The sequence below is a fragment of the Sceloporus occidentalis genome, unplaced genomic scaffold, assembly GCF_023333645.1.
Source record: "Sceloporus occidentalis isolate IW3139 unplaced genomic scaffold, rSceOcc1.0.p SCAF_2, whole genome shotgun sequence".
Taxonomy (NCBI): domain Eukaryota; kingdom Metazoa; phylum Chordata; class Lepidosauria; order Squamata; family Phrynosomatidae; genus Sceloporus; species Sceloporus occidentalis.
This window is the reverse complement of record NW_028316982.1, coordinates 262,652,104-262,676,592: the sequence shown is the minus strand read 5'-3', so window position 1 is coordinate 262,676,592 and position 24,489 is coordinate 262,652,104. Positions and strand designations below refer to the sequence as shown.

The 24,489-nt window shown below is 40.4% G+C and overlaps 1 protein-coding gene across 3 annotated transcripts in view; it reads right to left on the bottom strand.

The window, feature by feature from the left end:
* Positions 1 to 3,027: 3,027 nt before the first annotated feature.
* The window catches only part of ME3 (malic enzyme 3), a 142,963-nt gene continuing 121,501 nt past the window's right edge, over positions 3,028 to 24,489 (bottom strand). For 2 of the 3 annotated variants that reach the window (XM_089512875.1, XM_089512877.1), the window contains 8 exons: positions 23,856 to 23,965; positions 18,302 to 18,399; positions 15,781 to 15,894; positions 14,185 to 14,290; positions 11,442 to 11,584; positions 11,163 to 11,336; positions 7,001 to 7,099; positions 3,028 to 4,805 (listed from right to left, as the gene is read on the bottom strand). In XM_089512875.1, the coding sequence (XP_089369001.1) occupies positions 4,644 to 4,805; positions 7,001 to 7,099; positions 11,163 to 11,336; positions 11,442 to 11,584; positions 14,185 to 14,290; positions 15,781 to 15,894; positions 18,302 to 18,399; positions 23,856 to 23,965 (1,006 nt within the window). In that variant the 3' untranslated portion in view covers positions 3,028 to 4,643. The remainder of the gene's footprint in view (positions 4,806 to 7,000; positions 7,100 to 11,162; positions 11,337 to 11,441; positions 11,585 to 14,184; positions 14,291 to 15,780; positions 15,895 to 18,301; positions 18,400 to 23,855; positions 23,966 to 24,489) is intronic. The other variant, XM_089512876.1, reaches the window with a different exon arrangement.

Here is a 24,489-nt window from a genome sequence, read left to right as displayed (position 1 = left end):
GCTTTCTGCACCATTTCTTGGATTGTAATATCCTGAACATGCCAAATCTTGGAAGCTAAGTAGTTGAAAATGTCCCTGCCTACAGGCTACAAAAAATCATTTTGGGTAATTTTTAAAGGTGGGTAAATAAATCATAAAATTTTCTGAGATAGGGAAGAGCAGCATCCCACTCTTTCCCTTTAGCTGCTGTCACAGGTGGAAAGATCCCTCACAGAAGCAGCCATGGTCTCCCACAGTGTGCCACTGGTCACTGTGCCCCCGCACATAAACTTTGCAACAACACTGTGATCTTCGTTCCTAGTGAAATACTGTACAGGAACTGGATTGCTGATAGCAGGACAACCTCTGGTAGTAGCCAAATTTGAAAAACATAGAAAAGGAAGCATGCATAACAGCTTCTAGTATAGCTTGTATGCTCCCTCATCGTATCTCCACTCTTTTCTCCAGACTGTACAAGACAAGTATAAGATAGTGGATTACAAGACTGACTACCAGAGGGTAAGAGGGAACAGCAGGAGAAGGCTATTGTCTTCATGCTCAGCTAGGAGACATCATGCCCAATCCCAGAGACATCTGGTTGTCCAAAGTACAAAAATAGGATACTAGACTAGATTGGATTAATGGGTTGATTCAGACTGTATTATGCTCTAGTGATATCTACCCTGACAATGTTTTCAAATCACTGATGGGATTAAGCACAGTGTTTAACTCTAGATACTTGGATGGGAGGCTGCCAATGAATACCAGATGCCGTAAGATGTATTTCAGAGGAAGGAACTGGCGAAACCACCTCTGAGTATTCCTTGCCTAAGAAAATCCTATGAAATTCATGGGGTTGCCATAAATCATCAGGAGACTTTTTTTTCTCTTCCAAAATCTCCCAATTATAATTAGTGAAATTCCATTCAAACAATGGGAGAGAGATATATCCAAATTTATATGGAATGGAAAAAAAACCAAAGTTAAAATGAAAATTTTATATGATTCGGTTAATAGAGGGGGATTGGCGTTACCAAATTTGAAATGCTTGTACTTTAGATTGGGTATTGGATTGGATAAGACTAGAAAATAAAAGAAATTTAAATTTGGAAAAGTTCAAATTGAAATTTGGCTTATATGGATATTTATTTTATAACAAAATAAAAGTAGATAACAATTTCAACAATCATATTATCAGGAAATCTCTGTTACAAGTTTGGCTAAATTATAAGAAAAAATGGTGCCCTAGAATTCCTTTATGGGTGTCGACAAACAAAGCTATGTTTGGTAGAGCGCAATATAAAGAGAACGATTGGGTGACATATAATGATATTACAAAATTGGTTGATTATTATTATTATTATTAACCTTAATTTATGAAGCGCTGTAAACTTACACAGCGCTGTACATGCAATCTTTTTAGTTAGACGGTTCCCTGCCCTCGGGCTTACAATCTAAAAAGACATGACACAGAAGGAGAAGGGAGTGGTGGAGAGAAAGGGTAAGAGGTCCAGCAGTTCCTCTCTACCTCCAAGGCCTGGACCAAGGCAGATGGACTGGAGGGAGGGTTTGGCTTCATAATGGATGGTTAATGGGAAAAGAATATTGAAATCTCAGGAAGAACTTCAATTGGAAAAATGTATACTAATTGGTTTGCCTATAGACAAATCCGAGAGCGTTTTTTGTTTGATATGAGAGAGGGAGGAATTGGTGAAGGTGATTTAAAATTAGAAAAGATAATTAAACTACCAGATAAACAAATATCAAATTTATATAAATTAATATTGGAATATGAATTGGAATCGGAAACAATAAAAGAATTCATGATTAAATGGGCTAAGGATATAAATGAAACTATACAATTAGATCAGTGGGAAAATCTTTGGAAGGGAAAAATCAAACAGTTGACAAGTGTGAATTTAAAAGAAAACATATATAAGTCCATGTATAGGTGGTATCTTACCCCATATAGATTAGCAAAAATGTTTACACAAAACAAAAATCTCTGCTGGAAATGTAAAAAAGACATAGGTAGTTACTTTCATATGTGGTGGAATTGCCCCATAGCAAAACAATTCTGGAAAAAGATACATATAGAAATGAAGAAAATCTTTGGAGTGAAAGGAAGACCGACCGTTAAATTCTACCTCAATATGGTTGAATCCCAAAAATATGGGGGGGGGGGGGGGAATAAATGAAAAAATCTTACTGCTTGCTTTGACCGCAGCTAGAATGATATTTGCAAAGAATTGGAAGAAAGAAGACTGTTCAGGAATTGAGGAATGGAGATGGAAGATGCTAGATCTGTATGAGATGGAGAAGTTGACATTTGGTTAAGGATAAACCTTTGGAAGAGTTTTATGAGGAATGGGAAAGCGGGAGAAAATATCTGAGTAATTTAAAAGAAGATAATATGTATACTGTCATAGAAACACAATAGATAGAATTTGAAATTAGATTGATGAATTGTGATAAATAGATGTTTCCTTTTATGGTGTATTTTTAGTTATCTATATGACTATGAATATATATATAAAGCCATTATAATAACAGTGACTAGATTAGTTATGTTACAGTAGTTAAGATAGATAGAAAAAAATCTAGAATGAGTAAGGTAATAGGATAACAGGAAAAAGTATTAAACGTTAATATATTTGGATGTGTGGAAAAATATAATTAAGATAATTTGAAGGATTCAATAATTATAATTATTTAGAGTTCAGTTTAAAACAAAATTAATAGTGTGACTGAGTGAAGTCAGTAGCCTAGGAAGTTACCAAGAAAGTTCATAGTGTTGATTACAAATGTTTTATATGATCTTTTGTTTTTTTATAATGAGAGGATATGACTGTTATACTTTTAAAATATTTAATAAAATAAAAAGAAATTCATGGGGTCGCCATATGTCAACAGATTACTTGAAGGCACATACATGCACACGCACAATGTGCATATAGCTATCCTTCTCCATACATATTATCTTCTACTGAATCCAGAAAGCAGGGTAGATGAGATGCTCTGGATGCTGATTTGCATTAAAAAGAAAGACCAGGATAACCCCCCACCCCCAAAATAAAACCCCTAGTCCCTGAGATCACAATTTTATGATTACCTGTAATGCTTTCTCATAATGCTTGCCATTATTGTATCCTTGCAAAGAACCCCATAAATGCTGTTGTAAATGCTGGGTGGCAAGTCTGCTGTTAGATTATGGGTAACATCCTGTCAGTTATGATGTTGTCAGTTATAGACCTAGCCCATGTAACTGTTTTCTATTCACATTTATGGTCATGGTACCATTGCCAAGATTATAACTGCTAATGTCCCAGCATCCTCTCACCAGTGAGTTACAGTGCAAGAAGCAGAAATAGGGATCCCTGTGGGATTCTGTTGCAACTCTTTGCCGCACTGTGTTTGCTGGCGGGATGGGGCTGGTCAAATTGTCCTGCAGCCCCTCACTCACCAGTATTGCAGAATTCCACTACTTGGTGCAGCTGGCTGCGTTTTAAGGTGGGTTGCAGGGGTAAGATCAAGGGATGAAGCTTAGCCATGATAGCATAATTATGCCTGTGATTCAGGATAGCTGCCTGTTTTCTGCATTTGTTTTGGAAGCTAAATCTGAAGAGTAAATGAGCTGTTAAATGCAGAGAAGCTATTGATTTCCCAACATATGCTGCAGCTCCTGTAAAAAGAGGATTAGAGAATGAGCTAAGAGGGGCAGATCTACTCTTTTGGCTGTCTCTAGAGTATTCTGGCTCTGAATTCCCCCCAAATTCACCCCTTACCTACTCTATTTTGATACTACTTTTCGGCTTTTACAGCAAAAGACAGGCAGCTGCCTTCCCACATGCTGATGAAGTCAGAACAGGGTGCCCAAGTGCCTAGCCATGCTGTAGATGCTGAGTACTTTGTTCTAATCTTAGAGTGACTCATGCCCACAATGGTGACTCCAGGCAGCTTGCAGGGATGGCAACTGAAAAGGCAGCCTCCATCATTATTTAAATGTGGGTTAGAAGGAGGATGCCCTGAACTGGGTGCAGACATCATGATGACAGTTTGAACCCAATATGGGGTTTTGGCCACGCATCATGCAAACAGGATGCAGCAAGCCCAGAATAAATCACTCATGTAGACAAGGCCAAGAATGCATTTGCTTTATCTGAGCAGTGGGTAAAAAAAGAAAAAAATAGCAATTTAAGAAAAGGAAACATCTCCCAGTGTCCACAAACCCCAACTATGGTGGGTTTTGCTTAGGGTTTTGCATTAGGAAGGATGACAGGGTTATCACAGTTTGGTTGGGAACTCCTGGGGTTTATGTGCAGGGACCAACAGCACACTTTCCATGAACTCTGTGGTGATGCTTAAACTATGAGAGGAAGCACTCAGGATGGAACCTTCTATAGCCCACCTAGGCATGCCCATAGATGTGGTTGGGATGCAAAATGGCTCCTGTTGACTTTGCACTATTTCTAGCTCAGATACGTAAAAATGAAAAGAAAAAAAAAGGGAGAGAGAAAGACAGCTGGATAAAGGAAAAATGGGTGCTTCTTCACCCTTCCATTTATAGCAGATGATTCTGTGCATTCATATCCAAGCTGGTAGAGATGTAACAGTCACCAGGTCAGAGTCTTTTTAGCGCTTCCCCTCCTCCCCACAAGAGAACATTAAATATTTTGAGTCTGCATGGCTTCCTGTGGCCATTGGTAATTATCTATAACAAATGAGTCATAGTCGGGACTGTAAACGAGGGATTTAACGAAGGCTTCTTTATCTTCTGGTTCTGGGTACCACGAGGCCAAGTTGTGTCTGTAGGCATAGTCAACAACCTAAAAAACAAAAGAGAGAAATGGCACTGGACATAGGGTTAGATTTGGGCCAAGATAAGTGAAACTCAGCTATCAAGCAGTGTGTGCTGACTTGACTTTGTAGCAGTTGAGGCAAGGCCTCAGTCCCTTATCTATTTTCCAGGATTAGTAGAAGCTATGTAATATTCAGGAACAAACACACTAAGCTCAATAAGCATAATTTACAAAGCCGATAGAATTCAGCTTTGCTCAGTGTGGGATTCTATATTATCTCTGTTTGTTACAACCACAGTTCATTGCCCAGATTCTTCTAGATAGCACTAACTGGGAAAAATTGTGTATAAATACACATCAGGTAAACACAGTTGTTGTTCTAAGCATCTAGGAGACCAAATGTGCCCCAGTGTTGGGTACCCTCCAATACCTCATATATGAAAACTAGGACGTGTAAGGCCAAACAACATCAGAGAGGGGTCAAGATGGCAAAAGTTATTAATGAGGAAGAATATACACACTAGGAGAGGATGAAGCAGTTTACTTTTGCCTGAGTCTACTGGGAAGTGCAAGACTCCATCACCTTTCATCTACCTGAACTGAGTGCAAACAGGAGCCCTGGTGGTGCAGTGGTTAAATGCCTGTACTGCAGCCACTCACTCACAAACCATAAGGTTGCAAGTTCAATACCAGTAAAAGGGCTCAAATTTGACTCAGGCTTGCATCCTTCTGAGGTCGCTAAAATGAGTATCCAGATTGTTGGGGGCAATTAGCTTACACTTTGTAAACCACTTAGGGAGTTCTTTAGTGCACTGATAAGCGGTATAGAAATGTATTGCTATTGCTACTTTGCATTTTGAACTTTGTTTGCACCAACTTAAGTAAATAGAAGATAAAGGGAGAAATTGATTGAGATTTCCTGCATGGAAGGGGGTTGGACTGGATGGCCCTTGTGGTCTCTTCCAACTCTATGATTCTATGAAAGTGGGATGAGCAGAGAAAAATGGGGGTATTTTAGAAGCAGCTGAAAAAGTGGGATGAACTGTCCTCACTAAACAGGAACACTTGGAAGGTATGGCACTGATATATGTATCCACCTCCCCTATGGCACAACTACAAGAGAATGGGGATTGAGGAAGAACTCAGCAGAACCTATCCCTTTCTTCCCTGCTCGGTTCTTAGCTAACCATGTTTCAGTTGGCCCTGACTAGGTGTGGCAGATGTGCACTTGCCTCCCACTATATATTTTTTAATGTGTTGAATCTAGATTTAATCCTGAATCCTACTGATGGGCTTGACTATGGTTGACACAGTGAAATCAATGGGATTTACATAACTGTTAATCCTAATTCAACAATTGATTTCAACGTGTCTTTACTCTAGTTGGGTCTAGCAACAGGATTGAGGCTGCAGTCATGCTTGGAGCATGCATGCATGCATGCATAAATAAATAAACCAACCAACCCATGGAAATTAATGGGGCTTAAATCACATAGATGACTTAAATCCCATTCATTTCCTCTCTAAATATGACTAAAGCCTTACCTGTTATACGTCTTAACTCAGTGGACCTTCTATATGCAGAAGTGCTATGGGGCAGCAATTCCAAACAGGTGTTCCCAGATATTAGGCTACAGTTCTCAGAATCTTTGACCATTAATCATCTGGAAATCAAAGTCCAACCCTGCCTGGAGATCAAGCTTGTGAATCACTGCTGTGAAGGGAAGGAAGAGGACCCCAGCAAACTCTATCCCAATTACCTCCTGTGTTTGTGACTACGGTAAGTCTGGTTGGTGTATGATTGTGCTGTTTACATGCCTGCATCCTCGGTACTTACACGTCACTTTGGAGGAAAGGAGAGGAGTTTGTTTTTGGAAAAAAGTTTGACATACCACATCATCTGCCCCCTCCCTGGAGTCTTTTAGAAAGAATCTTAAGACTCATCTCTTCCGCCAAGCCTTCCCTCAAGTGTCCTGACTACCACTCTTCTTCTTGCGCACTGTGTGTATTGTACAATGGTATTTAAACTGTTTTTACCGTGTTTTATTGGCTATTGGATTGTACGTTGGATTTTATGAATTGTACTGTTTGGTATTAATAAAGGGGTTTGATTGGGCTATTTTGTATTTGTTGTACACCGCCATGATCGTAGGAATGGCGGTATATAAATGGAATAAATAATAATAATAAATAATCTAAACCAAAATATTGTGGACTCTTACTTTCACAGCAATTTTGAAGGAGACATCTTGAATGGAGCTCAGAGGTGGATACAACCTTCCTTCAGCAAGGTTCTCTTCCGTGACTTCTTCTGCAATTGACTAGGAGAGGGGGGGAAAGAGAGTGCTTCACACTAGACAATAGTTTTCAAAAGGTTGTGTTACTCTCTGATAACACTGTGTATCCAACACTGCATCCTTAAAAACAATTGTGTAAGGCCTCTAAATCTAGACTCTTTCTAGGAATGTGCCTTCAACTAAGGGAGTCACTAAGGGGGTGTGAGCTGCACAAGGTGACATCCTAAGGAGGGGGATGACACCATTGTTCCCCAAACAACTGCCTTTTGGCAGAAATGGGCTGTGGTGTTCATTCTTCAAGATGCCAGCCACAGATGCTGGCAAAACATCAGGAAGAAACTCTTCTAGAACATGGCCACATTGCCCGAAAAACCCACAAAAAACTATGGATGCCAGCCATGAAAGCCTTCAACTTCTCTTTAGGATCTCAGGCATTTCCCACCAAATGCTACTTCATTCTTTTATGTGTAGATGCAAGAGACTAAGTCTGGATTCTTCTTGCAACCTTTTGGTCTAACTATCTAGCTAAAGCATGGTCGACAAGTAGCAGTCCAGAAAACATCTGGAGAGCTGCAAGATTCCTACCTTTACATTAAAGCTAATCACAGATTGCATTTCTTTGTAAGCATATCTCAAGCAAACTGGAATGCAAATCTGATTTAGACATTAAAGAGGCTGGCATATCTATTGTTCAGTAGTCTCCTCACACGTATAAAGTGGTGGGCATTTAATTTGTATATCAAAAGGGGTATACTAGTGAGATAAACTAAAGTCTATCTTGCATATAAAGTCAGCCATCTGTATCCATGATTTCTTTATCCATGGATTCAAGCATCCACATCTTGAAAACATTCAAAAAATATATAAATTCCAAAAAAGCAAACATAGATTTTGCCATTTTATACAAGGAACATCATTTTACTATGCCATTGTTTAAAATGGGACTTCAGCATCCACAGATTTAGATATCCATGGGGGGTCCTGGAACCAAACCCCAGTGGATACCAAGAGTCCACTGTATTGTTATGTGCCTTTAAGTAAAGTCTGACGCAGGGCAATTTTTTTTTGGCAAGCATGATTTATTCAGAGGAAGTTTGCTATTGCCTATCTTCTAGGCTGAGAGAGTGCTGAGAAAGTATGATCTGCTCAAGGCCGGAGGAAGATGTCATTTTCCAGGGCCACTGAGGGATCCCTGTTGCTCCCTTTAGGCTGAAGGCTGACTGATCCTCATTCTCCTCTGGCTACCGAATAGCAATGCATGTGTGGGATTGCCTATCCTGAAAACAAGTAGGTGGCATGGAGGGGGTCACTGCAAATGAAGGTGCTGCCCTCTTACTTGCACCCCAGACCCCACCTAGAGTCCATGGCAAAAAGGTGTGGTATAAATAAAGTGGTTGAATTTTTCCATCCACCACAAGCAAAAAATTACACATAGTCATACTTTTCTATTATCCCTGAATGTGTCACCAAACATGATTCATACACTGACCTTCCATTTGAAACATGAATGAGTAAATGTGTGCCATTGTAACTGTATTTGCCCACAATTTATTCAGTTGTCAAGCGCATGTGGGTTTGGATTGAAATCAGCCAGGTCTGGTCTTGGAAGGGCTTTTATGTAGAAGAATAAAGAAATAAAGGCATACACTCGCACTAAGCCTACTCCTCTTCAGTTTAGCAGTCACATTTTCTCTACAACTCTCCTCTTACACAGAGAGCACATTATAAACCTGTTTCAGCTGAATTTCCTCATGCTGACTTGGGGGAGAGGGGGCAAGTATTTTCTATGCCAACCTCAGAGACACTCCTCCCCTTCCAGAACTTGCCCTGCTAAATTATCAGCTTCCACTCCACATTGCTCGCTGTGTCAATTGTAATGCCCACAATGTATGCTTGGTCTGAAGTGTTTCCCTCCAGCTCGAGAGTCACACTAGCATAGCACAGGTGGGTTTGGAGAGGAATCGGAGAAACAATCAGTCAGTTCTACTCTGGAAGGGCTGTTTATTTAGAAATAAAGACATACACTCATCATTCCACCCCTTAGTTTCCAATGAAGATTTTCATACCAGTGCTTAAGACTGGTAAAATGTCAAGAAAACATGAGTGTGTGAAAGCCTGACATGCTTTCTAAATGTCACGGAATTGTCCCCTCACCTCCAGCATCCTTGAATAATTCAGGGAGCAGCCATTTCCCATTAATGCAAAGTTTCCGTTCATAGGAAATGACTGCTTCCTGAACAATTCAGAGATGCTGGAGGCGAGGGGACATTTAGGAAGTGCATCAGGCTTTCACACATGCAAGCCTCTCTGCTGTTTTACCAGTGTTTTACCAGTACTTACCCCATGGTAAGCGCTGGTATGAAAATCTTCAGTAAGTAAGTATCTCAACAAGCAAGTGCAAAGGCAAAAGAAAAAGCAAAGCAAGACATGCTCATACACTTTAGCTTTAACCTGTCATGATGAGGGAAACCAGACAAGGTGTCTCTACCCATTCTGGAGGCAGAGGACCCCCCCCCACACACACTCGCACTCACCCATGCCTGTGAATATTCATCCACACCCAGAGTGTCCTTGCGGACTGGTCTGCAGGGCCCCAATCCCTTATAGGCTAGCCTCTAATGTAGTGTAATATTCAGCACTACTTAACAGAGAAGATGTCATTCTGTGTCTCTTGATCTGCACCAAGAAGAGGGGGAAGGAGGCATCTTAGCTAATTGTTTAACAACCTCCAGGTGCAGGGCTGGGACCTGCCTCTCTTCTCCTTTGCCCGATCATGGATACAGAGAATTTTAATTAATCCATTCTCACAGCTGGACACATGCATTCTAAGAAAAAACCAATGTACCATTAGAACTATAAATCCCAGGGCTATACATTAACATCAAAGATACTTTAAATGCTCACATCAGTGCTGCACCCGTGACTGCAACAAAACATAGATATTATACAGACATTTGGCAGGGAATTATGAGTGGCGCAGATCTGTATTGGGGGAACGTTCAGGGACAAACCTATTTTCCCACCTGAACAATGTTTGAAAGATGGCAGAGGTTCAGAAAAAGCCTTCAGAGAAGAGGTAGGCTTTGAAGTGAGAGTACAAGGAAGGGAAAGCAAGAGTTTAAGGAGGGAGTTCAAGTATAAGTGGCAACAAGGATAGTAGATGCAGTCCTTTATATTGTTAACTGATAAAATTGAAGGGAAGATGGCACTCTTTAAGTATCTATAGGGTTAGAATATAAAGATACAGCTGTGTTAGCCTGGATCAGTATGCAAAGGGATCTTGTATCACCTTTGGGACTAAATGAGAGGAAGACATTGGTAGCATAAGCTTTCATAGACTTAAGTATATTTCATCAGATGTTTGTGAAAACTCATGCTACCAACCTTTTCCATCCCTTGGCATATCTATGGAGCTGTCAGAGAGAGAAGGCTGCAGGCTCCTCCTGCAAAGGTTTGGACCAGGTGTAATGGTCTTAACATACAAAGGTAAAGGTTTCCCCTTTGACATGATTGTCAAGTCGTGTCTGACTGTAGGCGGGTGGTGCTCTTCATTACTAAGCCGAGGGAGCCAGCGTTGTCAAAGATGACTCTGTGATTATGTGGCCAACACAACTACATGTAACACTGTTACTTTTCCACCGAAGTGGTACCTATTTATCTACTTGGACTTTTACATGCTTTCAAAATCCTAGGCTGGTAGAAGCTGGGACTAGTGATGGGAGCTCATTCCATCACACGGTGTTTGGGTCTTGAACTGCCAAACTTGCAGTCCATCAGAGTCAGCATCTGATATGCTGAGCCATTGCTGAGCCAACTTATAAGAGGGTAGATTTTGATTGAACATTAGAAGGAATTACTTGGTGGCAAGAGCGGTTTGGTAATTGAACCAGTTACCTAGAGAGGTGGTGGGGTCTGTTTCTCTGGACATCTTCAAAATGTAGCTGGACAGCTATCTGTGGGGATGCTCTAACTGCAGTTCCTGCACTGAAGACTGGTTGAATTTTATGCCCCATGAAAGCCCTTCTAAATCTATGATTCTATGAAACGTTCATTCTGCATGATGGCTGAATATAAGAAGACTCCAAACCTCTGCTGTGGTGAGAAAGATGTCATCAGAGATATGCCGGACTCCACAGGCAATAACTCCCAGAGCAACACCTGGGAAAACGTATGCATTGTTCCCTTGACCAGGGAAGAAGGTCTGCCCATTTGGCAGGGTCACTTTTGGGAATGGGCTCCCACTTGCGAAAATACCTCGTCCCTGAAAACAGAACAAGAAAAGATCCATGAAAAGTTCCCATAGGTTACCTTTGTAACAGCAATATGAGAGAGGGGTATTTAAAAGTAAACCCAGCAACTGCCTTACCTCTGTTAAGTGGTAACACTTTTCAGCCGTGCACTCGGCTTTGCTTGTGGGGTTGCTGAGAGCAAACACAATTGGCCTCTCATTGAATGTCCCCATGTCCTTCAAAATTTGATCAGTGAAAGCTCCAGCAATAGCAGCCACACCTACAAGTTTTTTTTAAATAAAGAAAACAACAAACGGAGGAAAACTGGTTTAGGAGGCTGTATGCAAGCTGCCTATCTGCCTATTAGATTTACAGACCTGTGTTTAGCCTGTTAAAAGAAGGAGGTGATACAAATTTGTAATAAATGAACAGTGGTAGTATGAACGGGAAGAGAAATGGAAGATTACCTGCCAGATTCCTGCCCCAGATTGTAACCTCCACTTCTAATATATATTTAGTTTGAGAAAAGTGCATGTAGAAGGTCAGAGGGGCATTTTCAGGTCCTCCTGATCCCAAAAGTGTGTGTGTGTGTGGGGGGGGGGGGGTCGCACAAACCCATTTCCGCAGAATATGACATTCCAATCACTACTTTCTAGCACCAGCTGTTTCATGGTGTGATGGGGTTTGAAACAGCACTTTATTCTGAAACCATACAACAGCTATGCTTTTGGCTCTCAAAAATGGTTTTAGATCTGATTTAAAAAAAGACCTGAGAAATCTGGCACACTCCAGAGATGTAAGAGCCACATCAGAAATACTCTAACTGCTAACATCCCATGGGTTGCATGATTCCCACTTTTGCTTTCTGCAAAAATAATTGTATATCTGACTCTGGCTGCTTTTTCTTTGAAGATGAGAAGTCTGTTACTCCATTCACCATTCAATCTAATAGCAAATAGGAGAAAAGACTATGAGCTTGGAAGCAAAATATAGCTGCCCCAAAACAAGGAAGTAGCTTCAACATATCTGGCAGACTCCTTAGGTATGGAGAAGTATACAAGTCTGTAGATTAAAAGAAGCACATTCTTTTAAACACACATACACCCAAAGAGAATTTGTTAGGCTCCAGGATGTACAAAACATTGAGGGAGCAGTGATGAGATGTGGAAGAGGAGATTTCCTTTGAGAAACAATTAACCACACGCCCAAATATTATATAGCTATAAATGCTTATTTTGCTCCACTTAGTAGAACATGCCAGTACTAAGGCAAGACCTCTCCACATCTCTTTTTGGCTCTTGGTTGTGGTAGTCAGGTAGTGCTGCCTGTTTTCTTAGTCCAATAAAAAAAAAAAATCCCTGTCTTTCCCCACTACAGTGAATTAGGAATTGGCACCAAACCATGGCTAGAAGGCAAGGATCAAAACATTGCTGGGGGGAAAAAAGATAGAAGGAAGGGAGGTGGTACAGGAAAACCTAAAGAAAACAACAGCAACACCTAGAGCCAAGGGCATCACTAGGGAGGTGCAGGGAGTGTGGTCCACACCAGGTGACACCCTAAGGAAGGGTGACACCACTGCTTTCCAAACTCCTGCCTTTAGGCAGAAATGGGCTGTGGTGTTTGTGTATATCCCTTTAAAATGCTGGAATTCAGCAGAAGAGATTGTGTAAGTGGGGTGAGGCTCAGTGGGAAGATAATTCTTTGAATTTGTTTTAAATTGTCTTTAAAACAGCATATCTTACCAAATTTTCACTTTAACCACTTTAACCAGATTAATTACAGGAACATCCAGGAGTGAACATATTACATGTATACTCAAGTCACTCCATTGGTTGCCAATTAGTTTCCAGGCAAAGTACAAAGTGTTGGTTGTGACCTTTAAAGCTTTACATGGTTTGGGTCCAGGTTATTTACAGGATTGCCTTCTCCCATACAATCGGCCCCAACACTGAGGTCCTCTTGGGGGCAGTTGTTGCAGCCTGCAAGAACCCGACTGGCAGCCGTTACCCAGAGGGCCTTCTCACCGGCTGCCCTAAGACTGTGGAATGACCAGCCGGAAGAGATCTGACAGCTAAACCAGCTGTTGGAATATAAGACACATATGAAGACCCATCTCTTCCGGCAGTTTTTAATCATGAATTTTATATTTAATTATTGTCCTACATATGGTAATATAAACATTGCATAGAGATGCAGCTTAATATGTGTATTTTATGTAATGATTCTGTTTTAACTAGGTTGTAACCTGCCTTGAGCTGTAAGGAGAAGTGAGTAAGAATTATCATCATCATCTGTGTATAATTATAGCGCTCTAGAAATAAAGTTTAATAATAATCATCATCATCATCATCACCACCACCACCACCACCAGCACCACTATGTACATGTAAATACATTTTGTCTGTGCATATGATATTGTAATTTAAAGGTATAATTTTAATTTTGCTAGTTATTTATGTTGCAACTATTGTCATTACATTCAGTGATATGTGGGAATTATGATTTATAAGTAATATTAGAACAACAAATGCCATTACTAAGGATTCTGTATGGTGTGGTATAGGAGGAATGGGGTGCTGACACTATGAATTATTGCACCATAACAATGCTTCAGTTCCAAAATCTCTACCATTGCAGTAACTTAAAACTTCAGTTGAACATTGAGAGATAAAGTTTAGATATCTCAAGAAAAAAGACACGTAAAGTTACCAAGGGAATGCAAATGCAGTAAATATAAGAGTTCTGGGTGTGAATGATTTTCAAGATCTCACTCTCCGCAATGCTAAAAATTTGAGGACTGAACAAATATGTCATTGTGACATAATTCTTCTTTCCTCCCCTCCCCATAGCTAAAAACCTCAGGGTAGACCTTTCACTTACCAATAATGGCTGTTGGTTTTACTGTCCGCACGACTTCTTCAAGGGTCTTCACATTGGGATGATCCTGGGCAAACATCTCCTTTTCATGGTTCAGGTGACTCCTACCCTGTGAGATAAACAACACAGGAAAATAGTTTTTTATAGGGTTTTCAGGCTATGTGGCCATGTTCTAGAAGAGTTTTCTTCCTGACATTTCACCAGCATTTGTGGCTGGCATCTTCATAGAATGCTTGCCTGGAAAAGAGTTGGGTGTATATATATATATATGTGTGTGTGTGTGTGTGTGTGTATGTACTGTGTCATCCTTTGCATATACTCCCATCCTGAGGCCTGACATTAGCAACAAAACAATATGCATGCAAATTACTCCTCCTTTCTCAGGGTGACACTGTGTGTGTGTGTGTGTGTGTGTGTGTGTGTGTGTGTGTGTGTGTACATATACACACATACATACATACCCAACTCTTTTCCAGGCAAGCATTCTCTGAAGATGCCAGCCACAGATGCTGGCGAAACGTCAGGAAGAAACTCTTCTAGAACACGGCCACATAGCCCAAAAAACTATGGATGCCGGCCATGAAAGCTTTCGACTCCACAACACAGGAAAAAGTCATAGCAGCTTAAAGAAAAGACTAAAGCAATCAGCTTTACTAGCATCAGACACCTGAAATTATTTTTTCTGTTTCTCAAATGTGTTTGACTTGTTCTTGGTTGTCAATTCCTTTATGACTGCCTTATGAATGGTGGGAAATTCCTTTCTCTGGGAGGTTCAATGAAGTTAAATCCTGAACATAATCTGAAGAGCTGCAAGACAATTATTTGCTGTACTGACATTTGATGCCCATAGCAACAGTTAAAAAGGGAGAATGGATCACTTGAAATTTGACACAAATTATTTTAATATTTCTTGGATATTTCATTCTGCTGGTTTCACTGGGATTTTATAAAGTTTTGCTGTCATCTCAGGTCCTTCAGGGGTTAAGAAAATCTAAGTGAATAATATATACCAATGCTCAGAGGTCTTTTGCAGCCAGAGTCAAGTTTTCATCTGAAATGAGATGAGAAGGATTCTGTGGATGACCACTATGTGTTGAATATCCATACCATGAATGGACTTTTGTAACTTGCAATACAAACATAAATACCAGCAAGTTGAATGCTGGCTTGTCATGTTAGATTGATGCATACCTGTATGTGCATGCTAGTAATGACATGGATGCTAGCCAATAGATGTCAATAGAATCATAGAATTGAAAGTGACCACAATGGCCATCCAATCCAACCCTCTGCCATGCAGCAATACATAATTAAAGCAATCCTGATAGATAGCCATCCAGCCTGTCTTTTTTTTTTAAAAAAAATGAAACTGGACCATTTTAACAATTTGAAAAGCAATATTTGTTCCTAGATTCCCCACATTAGACAAAATATATATTTTATTTAATTGAATTTAGTAATAACCATTTTCAATAGAAAAATGTTTAAATTATGTATACTGTGCTTAAAATGTTATGTGTTTGCATTAGGACAATAAATGCTGTAATTTCTACAAGGCAAAACATGAACAGAAATCAGGCCTCTTATCTTCAGGAGTACCTTGACAATGAGACCCTTGGAGTCCACCATCCAGATTTTTTTGACAGCTTCTTCTCTTGAGAAGCCTTTCTTCTCTAGAGCCATAACTATCAGATGAGCAATGCCCATAGCAGCCTGAAAATACAAATAGGACAAGCAATCATTTTCTTTGTGAAACGATAGAAGGAACGTAATGTTATGGATTGAACCAAACCATCAAGCACAATATTGTCAACTTTGGCTTGTTTCAGCTCTGCACTGTCTCATATCTGTCCTGATATGAAAGGCTTATACTTAGAGATTCCAGATGACTGAACTTGGAATTTTATACTAGCAGTGCAGGTGGTTTTCCACTAAGGCGTGACAACTTAACTGCTGATCTTCCAAACACTGGAAGTTACTTAAGTAAGGAAGGAAAGAAGCTAATGCAGATTGGGAAAGCAGATATTCTATCTGTAGAAAAATCCTCGATTCATTTCATGAAGTTTCTTGATAAAACAATATTGATAAAAAATATGAAAAGGATCTCATGTGTTGCAAGGCTAGAAAAGATTGGTTGCCAATTGCAACCAGAGTAGCCAATGCTTTGCGAGATGGGCCCCCAAAATTGGCTCTTAAGTCAATATTAGGCATCTTAGATGGTAATGTCTTCATTTTAGTGGTGGTGTCTTCACTGGCTAGAATACTCTGGGAGCAGCTCAGAGTATTCTGGCCCCAGTGATGTCCCACTGTTACTTGAGTGTTCCTGTTGCAAACCCAGGTGGCTATCCTCATGCATGTTCTGCTGTGCCACCTGGCGCTGCTGCCATTGGTGAGTGTCATTTGCTTCTGAGATCAGAATGAGGCACCAAGCCTCAATCACATGGCTGGGCATCTTGTTCTGACCTAAGAGTGAACTAGTTCTACTGTGGTGGCACATTCTAAACATCTGCCCAGTGTCCTAACTGAGCACTCAGGATCTTCTAGGAAGATCTGGAGCAAAAGTGAGTTACTCCATTATAAGGGAGGTAAATCTCAGGTCCAGTGTTGAATTAGCTAGACATTGTCTGGACTGTTTGCGCCAGAACCGGAGTTTGGGTTGTGCATTGTCCAGACTCATCAGTGAGAGGATGGGGGAGTAAGTTTTATTTGGCCCATGCAGACAAGGCCTAAGTGACATCCATGTCTATAAACAGAGTTATATCTAGACTTAATCATGCTTAGTGAAGACCTACAGAAACCACATTGTTTGCAATGAGTTTACCCTGAGTATGAACATTTCTCAATCCCAATCCAAATAATGAATGAATGGAAGATTGATTGATAGTAGAGATCAGAATGGACTATGAGTGGTTTCAGTGTCAGTTGAGAAAGTGAATGTGTAAGATCAGAGATAGTTTGTGGATTAGATGACAGAAAGAATTAGTGTGTTACAAGATGAAGAGAAGAATCAGTGAGCCCAAAGATGTCAGCATGGGTTATGACTACCTGTTCTAGATGTTGATATGTTCGATAATTAAAATAGGTTTAACATTTTCTCTACCTGTGTTCTGGTCAGGGTGGATTCTATGACTGGGACATCTTCCCTGACATGTAGGATTTGAAGTACACAGGCAAGGATATAAAGGGGAGAGTCTTTCTGCACTCTGCAAATCGATAGGTAGTGGCAAAAGGTTATTTTCCAGAGTAGTTTTGACAATCTGGACCAGTGAACTCTAAGGCTCAAGGTTTTCTTATGAAAACCAAAGATACACTAAGCAGCCTTGGGTCCCATCCCGGGAGAAAGGTGGCATATAAAGTAAATAAATAAATACTGCCTCTTCCCAGATTTCTACTATCAATGCATTCTTTCATAAAGACCATCAAAGGAGAATTGTTGCTATGTGACTTCAAGTCACCTCTTAACTTATGACAAATCTCTCATTAATTTTTCTTGGCATGATTTCTTCTGAGGAGGTTTGCCATTGCCTTCCTCTAATGCTAAGAGAATGTGACTTGCTTAAGATCAGCCAGTGAGTTTCCATGGCTGATCTGAACTCTAGTTTCCCAGCATTCAATGCATCCAATGTACAAACCATTACACCATGCTGGCTCTACATCACATTTATACTATATCATGCTGGAGACAGATAGAGACCCAGATAGAGACATGACTCAAGTGGTCATGTAAGAAAAATTTAACAATCCATGAACAAGTCAACATTTACTTCACTGGCTAGACAAAACAGAAGCCAATGAAAAAGCCAATAGGTTGCCATTGATCAGTTCTCATTCTCTACAAAAACCCTGCAGGGTCTTTGGTTCTTTAGAGATTTGGCAAAAATGTAGTTTCATTTCCCAAGTAATACACACAAGGGTCGTTCTGGGCCATTTCCCTCACAGCTGTGTAATCTCTTTCTGTAAGGCCAGCCTGCAGGGAGAGAAGCTCAGAACAATCCCTGCCCCCAGGCTTACAACAACTTTCCTGCTTTTACATTTCTGCTCTATTGTTTCTTGTTTTCAGAAAGCACACGGGAGCGTGGTGATTTTCTTTGGCTTTCCCTCAAAGGAACATGAGCCCTACCTCTCCAGCTCCCTGGAAGACAAATTTATGGTCAGAAAGCTTGTTCTTTGTGATCCTTAAGGCTGCAAAGATTCCAGCTACTGCAACAGAGGCGGTTCCTGCAACAAAACAACACACACACACAGAGTTATTGAGTGGGATGGTTCCAGGCCAGGAGACAAAGAGTCTCTAAGACTGGCAAAGGTTCCAGAAAAACAAAACTGGTACCAGCATTCAGAATAGTGGGGTATTTTTAAAGCACCCACACATTCCATCAGGGTCATCAGGGTCAGCTGGGGCTGATATCTTGTCTAGTCCCACAGCACTTGCCATCATTTGGGACTTCACCAATTACATTTGTTGTTGTTACATGCCTTCAGATTGGCTCTGACATATGGTGACCACATTCCTTGGCAAGATTTATTCATCTGAGGCAGAGAGATTGCAGCCTGCACAAGGTCACCCAGCGGATTGCCATGGCTAAGCAGGAATTGCCATGGCTGAGCACCTAGCTCTTAATGTATATTTATCCTAAATAAAGATATCCCTGGACATGAATGTCTAGTCATAACTGACTGCAGGGGGTGCTGGTCATCTCCGTTACTAAACCGAAGAGCCAGTGTTGTCAAAGACGACTCTGTGGTCATGTGGCCAGCATGATTGCACCAAATGCTGTTACCTTCCCATTGAAGTGGTAACTATTTATCTACTTGCATTTGCATGCTTTCAAACTGCTAAGTTGGCAGAAGCTGGGACTAGTGACAAGAGCTCACTTCATCATGCAGCCCTCGGGCCTCAAACTGCCAACCTTCCTATCTTCCTATCATCAGAATTGGCATCTTAACCACTAAGCCACTACATCCCTTTAATATACTCCTGGAATCCCAGAATTGTAGAGTGGCAAAGGACTTCACAATCCATCTAGGTCAGCTCCCTATCAGTGCAGGAATCTACAGCTAAATAAACCACTGAGAGATGTCCATCCAACCTCTGTTTTTCAAAGCCTTTGTGGTTTCTTCCAACTCTATGATTCTAGGATCCATTTGTTTGCCTCTTTGGCTGATACAGAAAACTGGCCACCTCTTCTAGAAATGTTCTGCATTCTTCTGTCCTCAGGGGGGAGCTAGGAGTTAATCCTTCCTTCTCAGAGCAGTTTACAGGAATAGAGAAATGGTTCTGGATATTCTACCCAAGAAATTCTGGTGCTTTTACAAAAAGGTTCCCATAAAGACTGAAAAGAGAAGAAAAGGAGGAGGAAGTGAAGAACAGAGGATGCTATGACTCAGCCTGCTCTGTGATTTGGTCTTAAGAAGCCCACAACCCTGCGAGACAGGGTGTGCCGTTACTCATAATCCTACACTCCAGTTGCAAATAGGATGGAAAGGTTGCAAAACTTTTGTGCAATGACAAAGGCCTATAATGTTTTTTTCTCTTAAAAATTGTTTCTAATCCTCCATTATCTTCACAAATTTTTCTTTCACTTGCCAGCTATTCAGAACACTCCAAAATTAATGGACCTTGGAAAAAGAAATGTTATTCACCACCAGGATTAGAATTTGCTGATTTTGCAGCTGAAAAACAAAACAAAAACCCAGATATCTTAAGAGTCCACAGCTGCTTTGCATAAATGGTTGGCTAATCAATGTTTATTGAATCCCAAAGGGTCACTAATATAAAATTAAATATAAACCTTGCCAAAGATTGCTAAGGAGATTCTTTCATAACTTAGTCTCTCTGCTGTCCATTGACTCTGCTGTCTCAGTCTCTACTTAACTCCAAGCTTTCCTTAATTAATAAAGGAGAGCTAGGTTGGCTAATGGCCCAATCCTCACCATGTTTACTTAAAAGTAAATTGCTTTAATTTCAATAGGACTTACTTCCCAATGTATACAGACTAAAGATTATATCCTTAATCTTGTTTGTGAAGAGAGAGGCTGGAATCAAAGTCTTAATTGTCTCTTGGGAATCTTCTTGCACTTTGCTTAATACACTACTGGTCATAAGTTATGGATTTTTAAAAATCATTGCTTCAATTGCCTCTCCCTGCCAAGGGGGAATATTCCTAAAATATTCCCAAAATGTTCCCTAGCTGGTGATCCCTAGAACTTTGGACTGTGATCTTATTTCATTAGTATGCTTCCAGGTCAACTTGCTTCTATTTGTTTCCTACTCTTTCCCTCAGTTTCCTATGAATTTGTGAAGTTCAGAAAAGCCTATGTCTTGATGAAAACAAGGAATTTTTTTTTGGACTTTAACTCTCAGAATTCCATGCTTGAAATAGCCAACAGCTGGGATTTGTAGTGAAAAAAGAAAAACGCATTTCCAAGTTCTGTTTCACAAGTTTTGAACTGCACAAGTACACATACCTGCCCTTTTCGAAGGAAGAAAGAAACAAAACCTATACTCTCCAACATTTCACAGATGAAAACCAGGAAACACGTGGCCAAGCCACATTGGAGTGTGATCAAGATGGCAAACATTATTAATGAGGAAGAACACATAAGCCAGGTGAGGCTGCAGCAGTTTGCTTTTGTGTGAGCCTACTGGGAATGACAGGATTTTACCCCTCCTCTTCCCTCTAACACTGCTGAGTTAATTGAGTGGAAACTACAGTTTGCACTTGGAACTTATACTCCTTCTGCACTGCAGAAACAATGCAGTTTGATACTGCTTTAACTGCCATGGCTGAATGCTATGGAATTCTAAAATTTGTAGTTTGTTGTGGCACAAAGGCTCTCTGACAGAGAAGACTGAATATCTCACAAAACTACAAATTCCAGAACTGCATAACATAGAGTCATGGCAGTTAAAACAGTGTCAAACTGCATTATTTCTGCAATAGTTGCAAAGGAGAATAGAGAGTGGGCCCATAGAAGGAAATCTGTGGCTGTGAAATGCAAAAGGTGTTCTGTAAAATGATGGAATATTAATATGAGTGCAGATAGTGGTATTAAAAAACCCAGAAAACCAGCATTCACAGGTTTGTGATGTGACTGTGAATTGATATTATCTCATAGCTATCCACAGATTTAGAAACTTGATATAAATACAGCAAAGATCCAATGGTGGAGGGGTTTGCATAGTATAAAGTCACACCAGCATAGTTTTGCTGTGGGCTCATTGTTGTTGTTGTGTGTCTTCAAGTCATTCCCAACTTATGGCAATCCTAAGGAGATACTATCATAGGGTTTTCTGTTAAGGAAAATGCAACATGGGACATACAGTGATGGAAATAAAACATGTATGTGAGAGTCACTATGACTAAGCAAAAGCAATTAAGAAGCCACACAGGTGTTAAAGCTAATGTAATTTAACAGTCCTAAATGCCAAGGACAGAAATGTAGAGTGTATAATTGAAAGCACCTGAGAATCATTAAGTGTACAAGGTGAGATGATGAAATCATTAATTATGGGTTGAACTATGAGAGCCAATCAAAATGGATGTACATGCCCACTGGGTGGAAACTGGCTAAGTGGGTGGTTTTTACAATGGCTATAATAATTGCTATGATTCCCAATGTATTTTGTGGGTAGTTGTTGGATAGTTGTGGAGTTTTGTGAGTAGTTTGGAGATTGTAGAGATTGTGATTTGTGAGGGCATTAGTATTTGCATATAGTAGAATAAAGTAGATCTTTTATATAAGACTACTGAGTTGTCTGGTGTCTTGAGGAAGATACAAGAGCCAGCAGTATCCTGGAGAAGTGTGAAGACTTCTGTGGAGCAAGAGTGAGAAGGCTTGGAGAGTTTGTCAGGGTCTTCAGCCTATTCTCTGAAACTCTGCTGCTTTAGAGCAAAGCTTTAACCACTGGCCAAAACTGGTCAGCGCCGGTGCTTAACAAGGTGGTGAGTTAGAGCCAGAGGTGAAGAGCTACAACTCCCATCATCCCTGACATTTTCTTGGCAAGATTTGTTCAGAGGAGGTTTTCCATTGCCTTCCCCTGAGATTTGCTCAAGGTCATCCAGTGGATTTCATGGCCAAGTGCTGAATCAAATCTTGGTCTCCAGAGTTGTAGTCCAACACTCAAACCACTACACCACATTGGCTAACTGTTCCCATGTATAAAGATAAAGGCTGGGATTATCTATCATGGTACAGCTGAAATTTGCACTGGAAGAGCCCATCGCATGCCCCGGAAGAACTAATGGGGCGTGCCACTGCGCGCCATGGGCACGAGCCCCATTACTTCCTATGGGGCTTCAGCATACGCTGATTTCCCCTTATGCGGAGGGATCTGGAATGGAGAACGGGAGGGCACATTGTATATACTATGTAACTTTACATATATATACTTTGCTCCATGGCAGAGGTACAAAGAAATACTATTAATGAATGGCTAAGATGTGTAACGGGACATCAGCAAGAGTGTTCTGATGAACATCAGGCTCTACTGATGTGCACTGGTCTTCCCTAGACAGTGTCTCAATGCACAATGGGACCAATGTGCATCAGTCTCAAAGAGCATTGCTCACTTTGCTAACTTCCTTACATAGTCATGTAACAGTTCTTTAGCAAAAGAACTTTAATAAAGCAGCCTTTACTGGATAGACACTATGGAAATGCCTTATTCTAATTCCCACAGCCATAAATCTGCTTGTGAAGACAAAATCCTCAACCGGATTCTGGCCAAGGATATTAGGGGGTGTTGGTTGCAGAAAACGGCACTCATTTGTTAAGATGCATTATTTTCTGCTTAGTCAGAGATTTGGGTTCTCAGGGTCCCATTCCACTGTCTCTGGGCAGATCTAAGCAGACAATAAAGTCCAGAGCATCCTGGATTTTCCAGATTTGCAGTGACCCTGGGCTTTGTCTGTACTATTAAAAGTGGCAGGGAGGATATTTGCTGCAAATGCAGGTTAAGCAGCCACACATTCTCTCAATCTAGAGTATGCATTAGTGTAAAATGCTGAGTGCCCCTGAATTATTTCTGGTGACACAATACCTGATTTTTTTTGCCTGTCTGTCAAGGATGTGCACATGTGTAAGACTGCAGGTAAAGACAAGCAGATATGCTTATATGCAGTTATGCATATACACACATAAATACACATGAGCCTTTTAAAAAAACATGGTGATCGTGTTGCTTGAACCTCCTGATCTTTGGGACTTGTGACATCCTCTCTGCTACCAATGTGACTCTGCTGGTCACACTGATTATATATCCAAATTTTCCTGGAAAATCCAGAGAAAACTGGCTGATGAAAAACCCCACTAATTCTTTAAATTGGCAAGAATGTTGTATGTCTGGATCACTGCCAATTTGGGATGATGGAGGATTGTTTTTAGACAACTCCTATAATTCCTTGTTGATTTTTCCTTTCTATGTGCTGAAAAGCTCTTCTTTTACAGATTTCACATACACTGGTAAAGAGCTTGATACAGGATCTTGGCCAGTATGTCCCTCCACCTGTTTTTGGACTTCATCAATCCTAAACAACATAGCCAATGGTAAGTGACAATGTTCTGTGATCTTAACTTTTGGGACAAGTGAGAATGACAAAGTCAGCGTGGAACAGCATTCGTCAGAAGCCACACAATACTGTATTGCCTCATCAAAAATAATTTGAATTGCTTACCCTGAATATCATCATTGAATGTACAATACCGCTGGTGGTATTTGTTGAGAAGTCGGAAGGCATTGGCGTTTGCAAAGTCTTCAAACTGAATGAGGCAATTCATCCCATACCTGCATGGTTAAAAAAAAAGAACCAGAACATTTCAAAGTAGGAACCTATTTTTAATATTAGTATTAGTATGGCCTGGAAATTTATAGAAGGAGGACATCACTGAATTTTAATCCTTTCATATCTGAATTTTTTTAAAAAAGGTGAGGGGGGAAGTAATTTAAAAGAGACACTTAAAGATTTGCACTTCTAGAAGCCTCCAGAAGTGGGGATTTAATTTAATTTGTAACTCAGACAACCCTGAAAACCCAGAAACTGAAACGAGGTGATCTCTGGACACTTCTGGCTCAGGATATTAGCAGATTTTACATGATTTCAGAGCAATGCAGGCTACCAGGGAGAACATGGGTGAAATGTGGCCTCTGCTACAGTTTCTAATGCTTATACTGTAATAGCTACAGATGTAATAGATTCACATCTTTGAGTTAATGTGGGCTAAGGCAGACATCTAGCTGATCTGGCCATAGCCCTGTGTGAACTGAGTTACATCTCCTATTGGATGAAAATAAAAACCTTAGGGAAGGGC